This window comes from Heterocephalus glaber, unplaced genomic scaffold, assembly GCF_053883595.1.
Source record: "Heterocephalus glaber isolate CG9 unplaced genomic scaffold, H.glaber_assembly_v1.0 deba00001479, whole genome shotgun sequence".
Classification (NCBI taxonomy): Eukaryota; Metazoa; Chordata; class Mammalia; order Rodentia; family Bathyergidae; genus Heterocephalus; species Heterocephalus glaber.
Genome location: NW_028258316.1, coordinates 14,569,053 through 14,586,008, shown reverse-complemented (window position 1 = coordinate 14,586,008; position 16,956 = coordinate 14,569,053). Strand labels below are relative to the sequence as shown.

Genomic DNA, 16,956 nt, shown 5'->3' with positions numbered 1-16,956 from the left:
AATAACATCTGGTTCATATTAAGTGTTACTATTATTATTGACATAGATGACATACCCGACAACCTACACTAGCTAGTCTCAGAATTCCTTATCTTTTAATGACCTCTTCCCAAACCCTACAGTCAGCTATGAACTACCATGCCCACACCATTGACCTTGACAGCACCCAGAATTGTCCACCACTGGCATCAGGACATATTGAAGATCTCCAACTTCAGCAAGGCCCTGACCTTCCCCACATGGATGCAAATTATCACTTCCATCATTTGGAGCCACACTGCTGGTTATTCAAACTCTCACACTCCCTTTTCTTCAGCACCAGTTTCCTACTTCTGCAACCACTCCTATCCCCTCTGCGTATTCCAGCCTATCCCCTGAAATTCTCATGCCCCTGCAGTCCCATCCTCAGCCTCCTTCTTTCCCATTCTATACCTCCTTGGATTCAGTGCTCAGAACTTTAACTCTCACAAATGAAGAAGTGATTCCCAGATTAAACTCCTCAATCTGAGCTCTCTCCACTTTAGCTCTGCACAGCCTCTGCTCCTAGACAGCACCCTGGAGGGTCCACAGGCTCCCCAAAGTCAGTGCTTTCTCAAAAGATTCATCATCCGCACCACTGCCTCCCTCCTGCTCTCATACTCCATTTGCATCCTCTGAACTGAGTGGGAGGCACCCCTAGGTCTCCAGTCGTGCAAGACATCCAGCCAGACACCTAGACTCACCCTGGATCATTCCTTCTCTAAAGTACTACATTTAACCATCAGATTTTCCCAATTATATTTCCAATTTCTAATTATTTCTAGTTTTGTTTCTTGAATACATCCTTCTCCCTCCATTCCAATTGCCACAACCACAGCCCTCATTAGTTTTCTTGGCTCTCACCTAGGCTTCTGGGAGGCCTCTCTACCTCCATTCTGGCCCTCCTGCAATTCACTCTCTGAACACAGCCAGAGACCTCTCCAAAAGGAAAATATGATCATGCCCCTCCCGCTCAGCAGCATGCCACCCAAGCAGCTAAGTAGGATTAGTCCCACCACTGGCTGGCCCCTTGCACCAGTCCAGCTTCTCCTCTCATCTCTTGCTGTACTCTGGCAACCCTAGACCATTTGTGATGCCACACACATGACTTGTCAGGCTCTTTCCTAACCGAAGCCCTGACCAACGTCCTCCTCCTCTCCGAAATGCCTTCCCTGGCCCTGCCTCCCTTCCTAGGGAACACCCTAGGAACTCACAACTCACAACTCACCTCAGACATCTTCTCCTCTAAGCACATCCCCTGCTCCACACATCACACCTAATCTGATCAGGTCCTCCCTCTGCCTCCCCAGCCCCTGCACTTCCCTCAACCACAACACTTCTCACTCTTCCCTCCCCACTAGGAAGCAGAGCTGCTACTTTCTCTGTGTTGGGACCCAGCACAGCTACAGAACACAACACATCACTATGCTAACTCATGACACGAAAACAACCACTGCCACTGCCTGGGATCCCAAAGGCCAGCAAGCCAGGTGGCTCCCTAACTGGTTCACAGTCACAGCCAAGCCTCCCCAAACTTCTTTATCTCAATTTTCTGTTATCCTTCAAAAGATGAGATCTCCACTGTTCAATGGGACAGCCACCAGCCATATGACGTGTGGTGAGTCTGAAACAAGAAGAGCTTAAAATTCAAACCTTTTAGTACTTAAAAAAAAAAACAAAAAACTTCATTGTTAGTTTTGTTTTATTGATTACATGTTGAAATGGTAATGTCTGAAAGGTATATATTATTAAAATTAATTTTACTTGTTTTTTAACACTTCATTTAACTGGTCACTAGAACATTTTAAATTATATGATTAACTTACAGTTTATTTTTATTGGTCAGCACCGGATTTGATATTCAAAAAGGATTTCCAGTTGACTAAAGGATCCTTTCCCCACTTTCTAATACTATCTTAGCTCTCTTATGAGCTTTTTATCTAAAGCTAAAAATTCAGGGTGGGACAGGCCAGTCACAGAAACTAATAAAGAAAAATCTCACTTCAATGTATCACACATACCTCTTTTTCCTTTGATTTTAATGCCATGGTTAGGCCCTGAATGGCTTTATCCCTCTTTAAACTATTTTTCTTTTCTGTAGCAATTTCTCTTTCCTTCTCTCTCAGGTCCTCCTGAAGAGCCTAAATTAGATTAGAAAAAGATTCACTAGGTTGATGCGTCCCAACCAAAATGCACTGTAAATATATCTTTAAGAGCACACTCAGATGCAGTTATTCTATCTCACTCCTGTCAACCTGTGATTAATGTTTCCAAGTCAGGCTGAACATAGCGGCATCAGCTCTGAGTTACTGTGTTGCTGCTCACAGCAACAGGCCTGGGTGAAGGGAAAGGGATCAGATCAGCTGCCGCAATGACAGCTATTCCTACGGGAAGGACTCCAATGCCTTCTAAAATTTGAATACAGTCACATCAGAGCCTTTGAATATGTACTAGGTTATTTGGGGGGAAAATAACAGATCATTAATTTCATTCCTTAATACTACAAAGCTAGCACAGGATTTGGTTTGATGGAGACTGAACTATACATTTACAGTCTGAGTTCATTTCTAAAGATAATCACTGCTGCCTGCCTCCTGGGCTGTTGTGAGGATCAAACGAGATAATGGATATGAGAGCACTAAGTTGCCAGGCACTGTACAAATGCCATTGCTGTGATGGGGGCCGTGGACCACTGGCTTGGAATCAGACTGGCAGGTATGAACCCTTGGTACGCTTCTTCCCAGCTACATGCTCTTGGGCAAGTAACTTCACCTTTTTGAGCCTCAGGCCCCACATCTGCAGAATAGGAATGTCTACCTCAAAGAGTTATTCAAAGATTGAGAAACTTCCTCTAATAGGCCGGAAGTTTGACTGGCACACAGTAGCATTCAATAAATGGCAGCTATGACACAAAATAAAATAAGACACAAGAACAGGATAAATCTGTACTAAATTTTTTAAATGTATCCACATACCTGGATCTTCTCTTCAAACTGTCTTCTCTCCTTCTGATACTCCATTTGTGCAGCCTAAGAAAAGCCATTCATTAGTGACCAGAAGGGATGGCACTCACAATCCAATAGTTTTCCCAGAGCAATTAGATCAAAAACTTCATTCCCCTCCTTTCTCCCACTGCTGTGGAACTCATTAAAAAACAAGTCCCCCTCCTTCTCTCTGTCCCAGTCAAAGTCCCACCTGATTTGAGTGAAGAAAAATGTGAAAACAAGCAATCCACAATGGTTGATCACCAGCCTCACCAACAATAAACCATGGTGATGCAGAATACATGAAAAGGGCCTTCTAAAGGACAGGGCCCGGAGAAGGAGAAAGAGGCTTAAAAGGAGGTATGGAAGACAACAGCCAATTCCAGATGAAAAACTAACTGACTTCCTCCATAAGGAAAGCCAGCCCTCGCCTGAGTATTCAGAACAGCAGCCAATGAGAGGGAGCACATGTAGTGAACTACCCGTGCTTCCCCAACTTTTCCACCCTTCACAAAGAGCTTGACATGGAGGCCACGAGTGGTGGGGAGTCCAGCATACTTTGGAGTCAGCTACTAGTAACCCCCTTCTTGGAGCTTGGAAAAACAGAACTCCTCTGAGCCTAATTCTAAACTCTCCCAGCTGAGCACTCTACCTCTCCAGGTGGCTGGGGAATGAATGATTCCCAGAAGCCCTTTCCTGCTACCTGGCCAGTATGCTTAGTTCACTTTTCTCCTTGCCTCTGAAGCTTCCATCCAAAGTTGGCCCCAGCCTGCCTCAACCACAAAGGTAAAACGGATGTGTGCAACACACCTCAAACCTATCCTAAGAAAGCCCAAAGGGTGAAAATAAAGTCCCCAGGCAATACCACATTAACACGGGTGAAACAGAGGTGAGCAAGTGCAGGATTTTTTTAACCAACTCTTTACAGGAACATGAGGTAGGGGATATGCCAGGGCCAATGACAAATGCGGTTTCTGCTGATCCCTTGTCGACAAGAAACTTGTATTCAGAAGCCAGCTGTGTGCAAACTGTAGTCTGAATGGCGTTCCCTCTCCCATAGACGAGACTGATCAGCTGCAGCCCCCCTTCACACTCCATCACCTCACCTCAGTGTCTCTCTCCTTTTCTTCCCCCCGAACAGCAAAAAGGCCTCGGAGCTCTCCAGATGACACATTCTCATCAGGAGATGCCATCTGAGATTTCTGCTCTTTAAGGCACTGAATTAAAGCTTCTTTGCTCTTCAAAGACAGCTTCAACTCCTCAATCAGTCTAAAAGAGAACAAAATTTAAATATTAATTCTAAGCTGTTCTCTTAGCTCAGTGGAGCAGAGGGAGGTAGGAAATGGGACCAGACTTCTTCAAAGTACACATGCCCAGTGATTGAACATAAATAAAATCACATTCTGCAGGTCACAGATCGAGGGCCAAGAAGAATCTGTGTGCATTAACAGGTCCCCTTGCCTCAGCCTGGCCCCAGCTGATCCAACTCTGGGCTGCCGGACTATGGACTGGTCATGTCACACCTCTGCTCCAAGACCTTCAACTGCCCCCACCGACAGCAATGAATAACTTATATTTTTTTTCCCAAGAAATCCTCTCTCTGAAAGAAATTTGCCATAGATTTCTAAGCAAACACAACCCATTGAGAGCACTTCTAGTGAGAGTGAGAAAAACAAAGATGCCTCTCCACAGCTTCTCAGGACAAAGCTTAAAAACACACTGACTTTCAAGCTAAAGGCAAAAGTTCTGGGCAAGCCATTCAAGGCCCTAACTTTTAGGGCTATTACAGTCTCAGTCTCCTCCCAGAGGAGACCACCACCCTGTGCACCACCACTCACTTGCGGCTCTCCCTAAAGCTAGGCTGTTTTGTGCCTCTATCCCTTGGGTATGCTATGCCCTCTGCCTGGAATGCCCTCCCCAAGCTCACCTCACCTCCACCTGATAAACACCCATTCTTCCCATCTGAGGTAGTTAAACAGCTTCCCCTCAAGGAAGGTCTTCCCAGCATACTAGGGAGAGCTGAATGCATCCGTGTCTGGGCCACAAAATTCCCCAAGTCAATTGCTTCCTGACCATAGCAAGTTATTCAACCTTTCTATGCCTGCATTTCCTCAGCTTAAAATGGGATAACTAGGGCTGTGGATTTAGCTCAGTGATTCCAGTGCCTCCCATGCAAGTGCAAAGTCCCGAGTTTGATCCCTGGTACCAAAAAAAATGGTATAACTTGCTCGCATGAATTACGGATAAGCTATTTTAAATAACCCTGCACAGCTCCTGGCACATGGCAGAATTCAACAAATGACAGTCGCTATAATTACTTTTTTTTACATTCAACAATTAGCATTTTGTCAGTGGACCCTTTCTGCAGCCTTTTCTGTAGCTAAAGCTAGACTCAACTCAGCATGGTAGAAAGAGACTCCAAATTCCAGGAGAGCTGCACTCAGGAAGCACCCAGGAGGTGGGAGGGAGATACAGGCAACTGAAACACTTAGCAATGCTTTAAGATCAGGGTGCTCAGCAGCACCTGTGAGATGCCCCAGAAACCTGCAGGGAGGAGTAAGGTTGCCCTCTAGGGGTTCAGCTCTGAAATCATAACAATCAATTGGATAGGCAAGAAGTTACCAAACTATATACTTAAAATAGATGCCTTGTATTGTCTGTAATTTACAACTCAAAAGATTTGATTTTTTTTTTTTAATTAGACACAAAGCAAGTTCCTAGATAGGGAATGAAAAGACTGGGGCAGGCCTGGTGGGGACCAGGACCTGAAGCACCAGCCCATCGACAGGAACAATGGCCTTCTCCAGCAAGATGCGTCCAGTGCTGCTGCTTCTCCAGGTCTCCAAGGGAACTGGAAATCCAGACTTGTACATGAAATTTGATGTTTTAAATATTGCAATTAATTCAAACTTTAAAATACTGTGTAGCCTGAAGAAATAATTTTGTTGACCATACTCAACCTACAACATTGACTGCCTTAAAGATAAAGAATAGCTCAAAGGCTAGATTGAAGGAAATCAAGTGGCTAAAACACATATCTTTGAAAAAGGTGGTAGCTCAAACAGACACTCCATCCAAGCAGGGGTCTGGGGCCTCAAAAGTCAACAGTCTGGCCTGCCTAGCAGTGCCCACTCTGTGTGGTGGATCAAGCCCCATCTCGCCAGGACAAAACCAAGCAGTCTGCTCCAATGCTGAGTACCCTTCTGACCTGGATGCAGCTTTGTGAGCAGGCTCCTTTCAGGGAGGGCACACACTGAACCTAGTCCCCACCGAGTTTCACCACAAGAAGGTCACACCCTGAGCCGAAATCAAGTTGGCAACTGGCTGCTGCTGACTGCAAGTGTGCCTGGACACCTTTACCCCTGAGACAAACGCATTCTATGCTGTCTGTCCTGACCTATGGGAAACCCCAGGAAATCGCAGTCTTCAGCCACATCCTGACCTGAGCACCCACATCCATGGACGACCCATGACCTACACCACAGGAAACACCTCCCAAACGCCCTCCACCAAAAAGGATGAGAAGTCAAGCTTCCACAGTACACATGGCTGGGGATAGCTTTCCTCTGCGCTGGCCATGAATGCCCCAGCTTCTGTACCCCTGCTGTTCCCTCTATGCAGCTATACCCAGGACTTCTCTTCTGATGAGCTTTCTTTGCCCCACACCCAAGCACAGAGCCCTGAACTCACCCGTGTCACAGCATCAATCAGGACACTCCTATCTCCTCTCCCACACCAGGAGCTCCATATAACCAGAACCATATAAGCTGAGTTACCTCTACATTCACACACATGCCCAAGCCATGCTCAGCAGCTAGTTAAGGAATCAATCTGTACTTGCCTCGATTCAAGCCTTAAACCTTATACCCACCTACCTCCTCGGCTCTGCTCACAGACCTCACAGATCCCTCCACCCCCAACTGAAAGCATCATGTCCCCACTCCTTCACCCAAAACATGTCCTCTTTCTTCCTTCTCCCCCCAAACTCAGCAAGCTGCACTACCATCCCTCAGCGGCTCACGCTTGGACCTGGGACAGGCCTACATCCAGTCAGCCAGTCAGCCATCAAGCCCTTCAAGCCCACATGGCCAGTCCACTTCTCTCTCTGCCTGTCCTCCATTCCTAGTTCTGTCCCCACAGTCCTGTCCACCACTCACTCCTGTCTGGATGTCTGTGTCAGCTAAGACCAGTCTTCCACCCTGACCCTGCATCCACTCATCTCCCAGAGGTGGCTAGGAAAATATCTTTAAATTTAACTCTGATGCTGTCATGCCTCAAGCCCCATCACTAACTTTTTAGAGGCTTCTAACATGCTTTGGGGATAAAATCCGAATTCTTCCACAAGCCCCACATGACCTCCTCAGGTTCCCTCCCCTCACCTCTTCCCACCTCCCTTCCAGAACACAAGTCAGGCCCTGCAGCATATCCTTCCCCGCCTAGGTCACATTATGTTCCCTCTTGCCTATGGACTTCCACACCTACTGTTCCCTGGGCCTGGAACACCCTTCCTTCCCTTTCTCTGTCCAAGTAATTCCTCTGACCCTAGTACGTAGTCAACGCTATCCATGCTTTTGATTTCTGTGGGTTCAGTTACCTACAAAGCTGACTGGTCAGTCTTAAGGTCTAAAAATATTAAGCAGAAAAGCAAAGAAACAAATAATTCATATTTTTAAAATTCATGCCATCCTGATTAGCATAAAACCTCATAGTGTGCAGCTCCATTCCCCCCTACACAAATCATCCCTCTGTCTAGCACATCCACACTGTACACGTGGCCCACCTTAGTCACTTAGTAGTCACCTTGGTGATTTGATCACCTGTATCGGAGTGCTTGTGTTCAAGTAAGCTGCATATAGTGGCCTAAAGCTACATCACAAGGTCTGCGTCATCCACCTCACTTCATGTCGCCACACAGACACCGCACCATCATCGTCACAAGAAAGTAAATACATGGCTGGGGATTTAGCTCAGTGGTTTCACCACCTGCTGCGCAAGCGCAAGGACTCAAGTTCAATCCCCGGTACCAAAAAAAAAAAAAAAAAGAAAGTAAATACACTGCAAGAAGAGATTCTGACAGAGATCGTATTCACATACCTTTGTTATAGAATATCATTATGATTATTCTATTTATTATTGGTGTTAATCTCCTACTTTATAAATTAAACTTTATCAAAGGTATGTATGGGAAAAAACAATATATTCAAGATTCCGTAAAGCAGGTTTCAGGCATCCACTGGGAGTCCTGCAATTCATCCCCTGGGGTGGGGTGGTTGGGGACAACTGTATTCCTCCAGGAAGTTCTTTCTAATCCCTCTAAACTGAATTTGGTGAGTATTATGTTAACCCAACATTTTCCCATCTACCCTTATCATTCTGTTCCTGTCGTCCAGCCCTTCCATCTAAATAGATGGTAAGCTTAAATTTACACAGTGAAAGAGAGGGACTATCACTGCTGTGTACCAGATGCACAGGAAGTACTTGTTGAATAAAGGACATAAATGATCCAGTGGAACCAATGAATCACGTGCCAGGCATCTATCAGGTCCCTCCCAGGACCTTTCCAATTATTCTCTCCCAGGACTTCTTTGCAAACCCCCTCCAAGCGCTCCCTTTTCTTCTCTTTCATAGGCTCCAGGAATTCTGATTTTTGGTTTTGGGGGTTTTATTTTATACCGGGGATTGAACTCAGGACCCTGTGCTTGCAAGGCAGGCGGCAGAACCACTGAGCTAAATCCCCGGCAGGAATTCTGACTTTTCCTCTCTGATGGCTGCCCACACATTCTATTCTATTCCATTCCCTAGGCCCTCCACCTCTAATCCACCTGCCAGGAGCCTGTAGTTTCCCCAGGAAGATGAGTCTATAAGCTCTCTAAGGGCTTCACTGATGATCAGTTGGGACAAACACTACAGAATGTAAGGTATTTGTGTAGAACTTCTCATAGTCTAGTGGCTCCTGACTCTGCAGATGATGCATGAAAAGGTCAACACCCTGAGGGAGAAGCTCAGCAAAAAGGCACCCTCCATGGAGGTTTCTCTTCCTTGCACTGGGGCCAAGAAAAACACAGGTCTCAAATGAGTAAACTGAGATGATATTCATTCACTCCCCCGAGGTTCACAGAAAACTCACTTCTCTAATCACAAAACTTCCATTTTCCAGACCAAAGCTAAGAAAAGGCTGCAGTGCACCTAATGAATACTAGCTCCTCCAAAGGCTCAAGTTATGACACTTAAATAAACATGGAAACCATGGGCTTTCCCATAGGGCTTATTTACCGTCTTTCACAGATAATCCTAAAAGGGTTGCTAATCTGATTTCCCAACCCATAAACAAAAACAAATGGCAGACTCCAATCTTAAAAAGTGGCACTGAGACAGACATCAAAGCAAAGAGCATCTGACCACAATGTGATGGCAGCACCACTGCAGGGGGCACCGAGTGACCAAGGACAGGAACCACGGAAAGAATCTCAGGAGTAATTACGATTTCCATCAAATTTCATACAAGTCTGGCTTTTCAACAGATAGGTCACCGGGTTGTCTCACTTATAGTTAATTAACTCAATCTTCCACTTAGTGAGCACCAAAACAGAGCAAAGGTACCAAAACAAAAGATTCATGGTAAAGAATAAAATCACATCTTTATCATAACAAATTTGTATCAACAGAATGGTTACAAGATATGATTAACATAAAGATGCCCAGAGGCCCAACTCTCCTTCCACTTCTCTGAACTAAACAGCATACATTTTATTCCAGATCATTGAAGAATTCTATATTTGGTCAATGCTTTGTTTTGGGGCCCTTGCACTATAATAATTTGTGCCTCTTGCCAGCATTAAAGGATGTAAGGAGGGGCTGGGAATGTAGCTAAGTGGAGAGTACTTGTCTAGAATGCACAAGGCCTGGGTTCAATCCCTAGCACTTAAAAAAAAAAGATGCAATGGAATACAGGTCAAACAAAATTCACTACATGGTCACTGATGTTCCCTTTGGAAAGAACCACAGAGAAATTTCCCTCTGACAGTGCCAAGTAAAACTAGGCTTCTCTTGATTTACGGGCTTGTTTTACCTTATGAGTAATGCAAATCTCATGTCCACCAAGATTGTTTTTCCTTTTTCCCTTTGGCTAGCAGGAAGCTTATAGCCAAAACTGAATGCAAGATTGATTATGCATCTAAGTAGAACTTTTCAATATGAATTTCTATTTACTAATTCTGTCTCTGTCCTCACATTACTATCTTACTCCTTTCTACCCTGATTTCACCCCTCGTTTTCTACCTTACTGTGCTGGATATGTTCCAGCAAGTCACTCAAGTTCTGTGGGAAACAATGAGAGAAGGGAAGGGAAGAGAACAATCCTTCCCCCATGCTGCCAGTAATGAGATGTTAGAGTTTCACAGGGACCAGAGCCAGACCTGTCTTTCTCCTCCAGGACCAGAGCCATGTCCAAGTCACCCGCATGCATCTTCTTCATTTCTGAAAGCTTGCTTTCCAAGCTCAGCCGAAGAGCCTTCTCTGTTTCTGTCCCTGCAAAGGCCTTTTCCAGTTCTGCTTGGGCGGCTTTCACATCCTAGAGTTAAATTAAATGCATTTGATGCAATTTTTCAATACAATTGGGAACATTTTGAAAGGAAATTGGATTAAAATATAAATATTTATGACTTTTTCTCCAGCACATTTCCCCTCCCTGAATTGTACCATACAAGGGAAGAATCAGTAATAAATACATTTGCCAGCCATTTTTCCCTCTTGTATCCTGAAGAGTAATAGGCATTTCCAATGGAAAAGAGTCAACTCTACAAAAACTGTGCTTTTTTGAAAAATCAGATCAATATTTACAGCTTCAATGAGAACAAGGAGAAAATGCACCTCTCACTACTAAACATACATAAATTACAAAGAGCCACCTTAATCTCCATACGAATTCATCCCACACCCCACCGCCCCCCTCACTATTTTTTTTAAGATAATAACTACACAATTCTAAAGTACATTTTCTATATCTCCAAGGAGATTGAGGTGGTGAAAAACTCTGTTTTTCCTGAGAGCTCAGCCATCAAGAAAATTACCTAAACCACGCAGGCACTGTCTCTGTTCAGGGAAAAGAACTCAGTGCTTATGCAAGGGACCCGGCAGTTGGTCTGAATCTCCACTACTCATACTCACTGCCTTTGATTATATCACAGAGATAAAGGGAAATCAAACTGGGCTGAAACCCCAGTTCTCCTACTTACCTACGACATCTCTGAGGTTTATAAATCTATGTAACAGGGACAACCACGTTTCCATCAAAGAGCGTCTGTGAGGCTCTGTCCAAAACCAGCTGCATCACAAGAAGCTCAAAAACTGTTGGCTTCCTTCTCCCTGCCCTTTCCCTGTACAGTACCTCCCCAGCACCATCTACCCCAGAAACTCACCTGTCAGACTTAATGAAACCTAGGAAAACACATCTCCCATACTCTTAGACAGTGAACAACAAAGCCTATTATTTACTTAGTGCCTACTAAATGCCAGGCTCTGAGCAAGAAGCTTTATTTATATCATATTTGATCCTCACCCAACCCTAAAACGTTATATACTGAGAGAGTATAGCAGTGTAGAATCCAGGTCAGCAGCCAGACCATCTGACATTTATTGCCCATATGACCTTGAGCAAGTGACCTGGGCATTTTGTGCCTGCTTCATCATCTGTTTATTTTTTTTTTTTGATGGTAGCAAAGTTTTATTAACAGGCTCTGCAGACCGAGTTCAGGCCAAGTAAAAGTAGGAGAAGAAGTACACCCTACAGCCTGAGGGCGGTAACCATTCAAGAGGGAACACAGTGGCCCATCATCTGCTCAAAAAAGAAAGAAAAAGGAAAAGGGTGATGAAAATATTTACTTCGTCAGTTAACTTAAAGGACTGATTAAGTCAGTGTACATAAAGGCCTAGGAGGTGCCTTCCCCAGTATAAGCCTACACCAGTCTGTCAGAACCACTCTTGTTATTACAATGACTGCTGCAGAGCAGATGCACTATCCTTACTTCACAGGTGAGGAAGCACAGGCTCAGGGAAGGCAAATGCTTCATGCAAGGTGATAAAGACAGCAAGTGACAGAACAGAAACCAGGTACCCGAGGGTACTGGGAAGCATTTCCTGACAGAATAAGGTGACTGAATCAATAGGTTATATCTCTTAAAAGCATCACAATTAACTAAACTCCAGAAAATCCTGGTTTTGGTTACAGTTTTGTCACTTATGACTTAGACCGTTTCTCAACTTTTTCTGAGCCTCAGTTTCCTCATCTGTACTTTGGGCCTAACAGCTAAATGCCCCACGAGAAGGAGACAAGGGCTGACATGCATGTAATGAATGGAAAGTGTGAGCTGAAAGATACTGTATCTGCCTTTTTATTTCCAAAACTGCTTTTTGGTATCATTATTCTCTGTATATACTAAAAAGAACCAGAGTTTCAGGTAGAAAACTTGAGATGAAACAACTTCAAAGACCAAAAATTAAACAATCAGTATAAGCTGAGTACTCCTAACCCAAAACTCCAAACTCCAAGATGCTCCAAAATCCCAAACTTTCTAAGCACCAGCATGATATCACAAGTGGAAAATTTCACGAGACCTCAGATGACAAGATGCAGTCAAATGCAGGCACATTACAGATATATAAAACTATCTTCGGACTATGTATATATGAGACACAAATGAATTTCATGTTTAGACTTGAGTTCCATCCCTAAGATGTCTCATTGCATATATGCAAATATTCCAAAATCCCAAAACCCCAAATGTGAAACACTTCTGGTCCCAAGCATTTCAGATAAGGACTATTCAACCTGTGTTACTGAATGTTAGCTTAAAACGGAAGAAAACTTTACAACATCCAGGGAACAAACTGATTCCCACCATAATCACAGGGAATTCCTAAGAACAAGGAGGAGAAGCTACATGCAAGACCTGACAGAAAAGATATTCAATGAACACGGGCAGTGTGGCTGGATGGAAGGTGGACATGGCAGACAGAAGCTGGATGGGCTGGCTCTAAGGCTGGCCAACAGCAGGTTAAGTCCTTCCCTTCTCTAGGCCTCAGCTTCCTCATCTGTAAAGTAAAAGAACCGAAGTAGATAGCAGAGGGGTGTTGTAGAAAGAATACAGGCTTTAAAATAGCAGTCACAGCTTTAAGCTCAAGATTAAATGGGGCCCTGTTAGTACCTCAGTGTCCTCCCATGGGAATGAAGACACCAGTGGTCAGTTTGCAGGGTGTGAGAAAGGGTTATAAATTACATATGTGAAATGTCCAAAATGGGGCCAGAGCCCAGGAGACACTCAGTAAGGGAGAGGGGGCTGTTGTTTCTGCTGAAACAGTTTATGAAAAAGGAATAAGATTGTGTTCCTCCCATTATTAACCCAGTGTAAGAAGCACAGAGCCCTCTGGATTTCCAGACTTGCCCCTTCTAGGAGGAGTATCCTTTTGGTCAGGCGATCTTCCACCTGCTGCACCTTCTTCCAAGCATCTTCTTTCACCCGCTGAATCTCAGAGCCGCCCCCTTCAGCCAAGCTCTCAACCGCTTTGCTGCAGAAAGAGGCAAAGGGCAAAACACATGAAGGTGACAGTCTCACAGGCCCAAAGACACGGGGGATGTTTGTATCTTGACAGTTTGTTTGGAGGTCCTAGCAGTAGAGAGCAGCTATTTGTACACCTTTGGCCAAGAAAACAGCCCTCATCTATCGGGGGTGGTCGTCCACTTCAACCAAGTACATAGCCTCAGGGAGCACTGCGGGAGAAGGAGACCCCTGCCTAGCCAGCCAGATCAGCCGAATCAACCCTGGCAACCAACGGGGTGACAGATGTTGCAGCCAGATCACCCTCACATCCAACAGGAGATATTTGTTAGTCATTTCTCCCACTTTCCTGAGCCAGGCTTTTTTAAAATTAATATTTATAATTTAAAACATAGATAATAAAAAGACAGGAATCATGTGTAATCTTGTCACTCAGGAAGTCAAGTCAATATTTTATTATATAGCCTTTCAGACATTTTCCACAGAATTAAAACCATTTAGTATATGTCAGTGAACTCATTTTATTACTTAATACATTACATTCTTTTGTGTCAATAAATATAAATCTATAACATCATTTTAAAGGCTACACATTAATTCACTGTATGAAATATATATGATTTATTAAATCAATTTCCTATATTTTACACTGTTTCTGATTTAACATATCTGTGTGATAAAATTCAAACGGATCTGAGAACAGTGCCTGGTACAAAGCAACCATTCAATAAGCATTAGTGTCACTGCTTAATATAATAAGCAGTGCTATGATAAAAGCATCCTTGTATGTCTTCTATCCAGTGATTTCCTTAGGATAAATTCCTAGAACAAGAGTCACTGGGTCACTTTCCCTATAGCCAAATATCCCACCAGGAAGCTTACAATAAAGCTCACTTGTACCAGTGGGGGAGGAAAGGTGATTTGACAAACTGACTTGCAAAGGAACAATATGCAACAAAAATAAATCTGCTGGATTAAGGGTCTGTACGCTTTATCTTGTACCAACCGGAGGGGAAAGCATTTTAACGTCAGCACAATCTGTTTGAGCACAAGCTACCACTCAGGGCACAAAGAAGGGAGATTATGCAAGCTTTCTACACTCTGCTACTGAACCATAAAATGCATAGGGCACACCCCCTGCAGCACCTGGAATATTCTCTCTGCATGACAATCCGTGCTAGGGACAGCACCAACAGACACAGGGCCACACTCACTGACACGGAAAGTAAAACACTGCTGGATGAGAGTCTCAGACTCAGACTCTAAGCAGTCCTCATCAGATTACTAAATGACTGCAGGTTTCCAAAAAGCAGGATAACAGAGGAAATGGCTCCACCTAAAGCTAGTTTCTCAGAAAAACTGCAACAGAAAAAACAATCTCTTCACCACGAGCCTCTCGTGCCCTACTTTAGAGGTATATAAAATTTCCCCAACCAAGAGCTGTGTTACCTATTCATACATTCAGGCCACACGGACTTTTTAATGAGAACAATGGAAAATCAAGAGGGCCACACTTGCCATCCAAGTCTCAAACAGGAGTCATCTGCAAATACTTTATTCACATCCATTTTTCCTTTTGCCAGCAAAGCTTCAAAAGGCCCCAGTGTTGTGATATCATACTAATGGAATTCACTGTGAACAACGATGGAAAGGGAGAACGCAGGCTTGACGCTAGAGAAATCTGCTTCTAAATTCCTGCTGTGCTCTATCCCCAGTGTGACTCTGGGTAAATTACCCAGCCTCAGTAAATTGCCTGTTATACCTCAGTTTCCTCATGTGAAAAATGAGATTATCTCTTAGAATTAATGTCTAACACACAACGAGGCTCTTCATGTGGAATCTGAGTGCTCTGCATGCGAGGAGGCCACTCCCCTGAGGCCTAGGCGACACTGGCCACACAGAGCGGCTGAGAGAGGCCACCTGCCACCCCTCTGCTGGGGTCTCAGCTGAAAACAGATCATCTCCTGGCCAGAACCAGGGCCACCATGTCCACTTCCTGATTAATGCCACTAAGTATCCTCAGCCCCACTCCCTTGGCTCACTCTGGATCAGTGCTGTCACAGATTCACAATGACTCATCGTCATTTCTGTAACTCCTGAAGGGGCACAACAGACAGGCAAAGGAATTCTAGACAAACACCGCCCCTCCTTTCCAAGCGGGAGATAACAGGATTTTTCTACTCCTGAATTTCTGCTACACATTCACAAATGTCTTAGCCTTGGGATTTAATGGGGCCCTCTCTAAAACAGCTCCCCTCTGTGACTCCTACCCACCCCTCCACCCGCAAAGGGCAAACAATCAGCCAGATCAAACCTTGGCGTATTATGGGCTGAATCACATCCACTGTCAAGAGGCTGACTACAATTTTTAACAACTACTGGTATTATTCAGTTTGTTTGTGTTTTAGTTATACCAATAAAATACATTCTCAATAATAAATGTTCCAACTTTTCATTTATCATCTTTGTATTTTTCACTTACTGTAGCAATAAAATTTATACTCAGCAGTATGGTGCAATTTTCCTCATGCTAATGGAATTATTATTTTTTTGTGTGTTTTAAAGCAGCAGAGATAAAATTTACTCCCAACAATATGACTGCTTTTGTTTTTAATGTACCCTTATTGTAACTGACAAATATAATAACAGAAAACCAACAAGCAAATATGTCTGCCTCACAGTAAGGCAGAATGGATTCTATTATGAGCCTCTTTTTTTATTTTTCCAGTACCACAGATCGAACTCAGGACCTTGGGCTTTCGAGGCAGGCGCGGTGTCACTGAGCTGAATCCCTGGCCCAGGACAGAATGGGTTCTGCAGCCAGACCAGACCCAGTTAAGTTACCAGCTTGAGCAAGTTCATCTCCTCCTCTGGGCCTCACTTTTCTCTTCGTGAAAATGGGAACACAGACTGCCTCACCTAATTGTGAAGATCAAATGCAATAAAGCGTGTGCTAGGCACAGGGGCTAAGTTTGAGACCAAGTGGATCTTAATCATTGGTGGTTTCACCTTCTGGCCTGTTTGTTTGTTTGTCTGTTATTTGGGACAGTCTTGCTATGTAATTTAGGGTGGTATTAAGCTCACAATGTAGCCCAGGCTGGCCTCAAACTTGCAGCAATCCTCCTGCCTCAGCCTCCCAAGTGTTGGGATTACAGGCATGTACCACCTTACCCTTTCTTTTCTTGCAGAATATGGTCCAAGAGACAAGGCACATAGTAAGACCTAAGGGGAAATTGGTTTAATCCAGTTTTCCACCCAATACCAAGAAAGAACATTCTATAAACACTAGCACTGTTACCTCAACATTTCCTCTGGATTCTTTTCATCCTAATCATAGTTCTCCAAGGACAAGTTGTTTTATTTTCCTATGAAAGATCACATACCAAAAAATCCTAACACTG

At 44.0% G+C, this 16,956-nt stretch overlaps 1 protein-coding gene across 18 annotated transcripts in view; it reads right to left on the bottom strand.

The window, feature by feature from the left end:
• Positions 1-16,956, bottom strand: part of Cdk5rap2 (CDK5 regulatory subunit associated protein 2) — a 193,924-nt gene that overhangs the window by 140,791 nt on the left and 36,177 nt on the right. For all 18 annotated transcript variants that reach the window (XM_087182824.1, XM_087182822.1, XM_087182819.1 and 15 more), the window contains exons 6-10: positions 13,442-13,565; positions 10,418-10,572; positions 4,109-4,271; positions 2,994-3,047; positions 2,040-2,159 (exon numbers count right to left, since the gene is read on the bottom strand). In XM_087182824.1, coding sequence (XP_087038950.1) covers positions 2,040-2,159; positions 2,994-3,047; positions 4,109-4,271; positions 10,418-10,572; positions 13,442-13,565 — 616 coding nt within the window. The remainder of the gene's footprint in view (positions 1-2,039; positions 2,160-2,993; positions 3,048-4,108; positions 4,272-10,417; positions 10,573-13,441; positions 13,566-16,956) is intronic.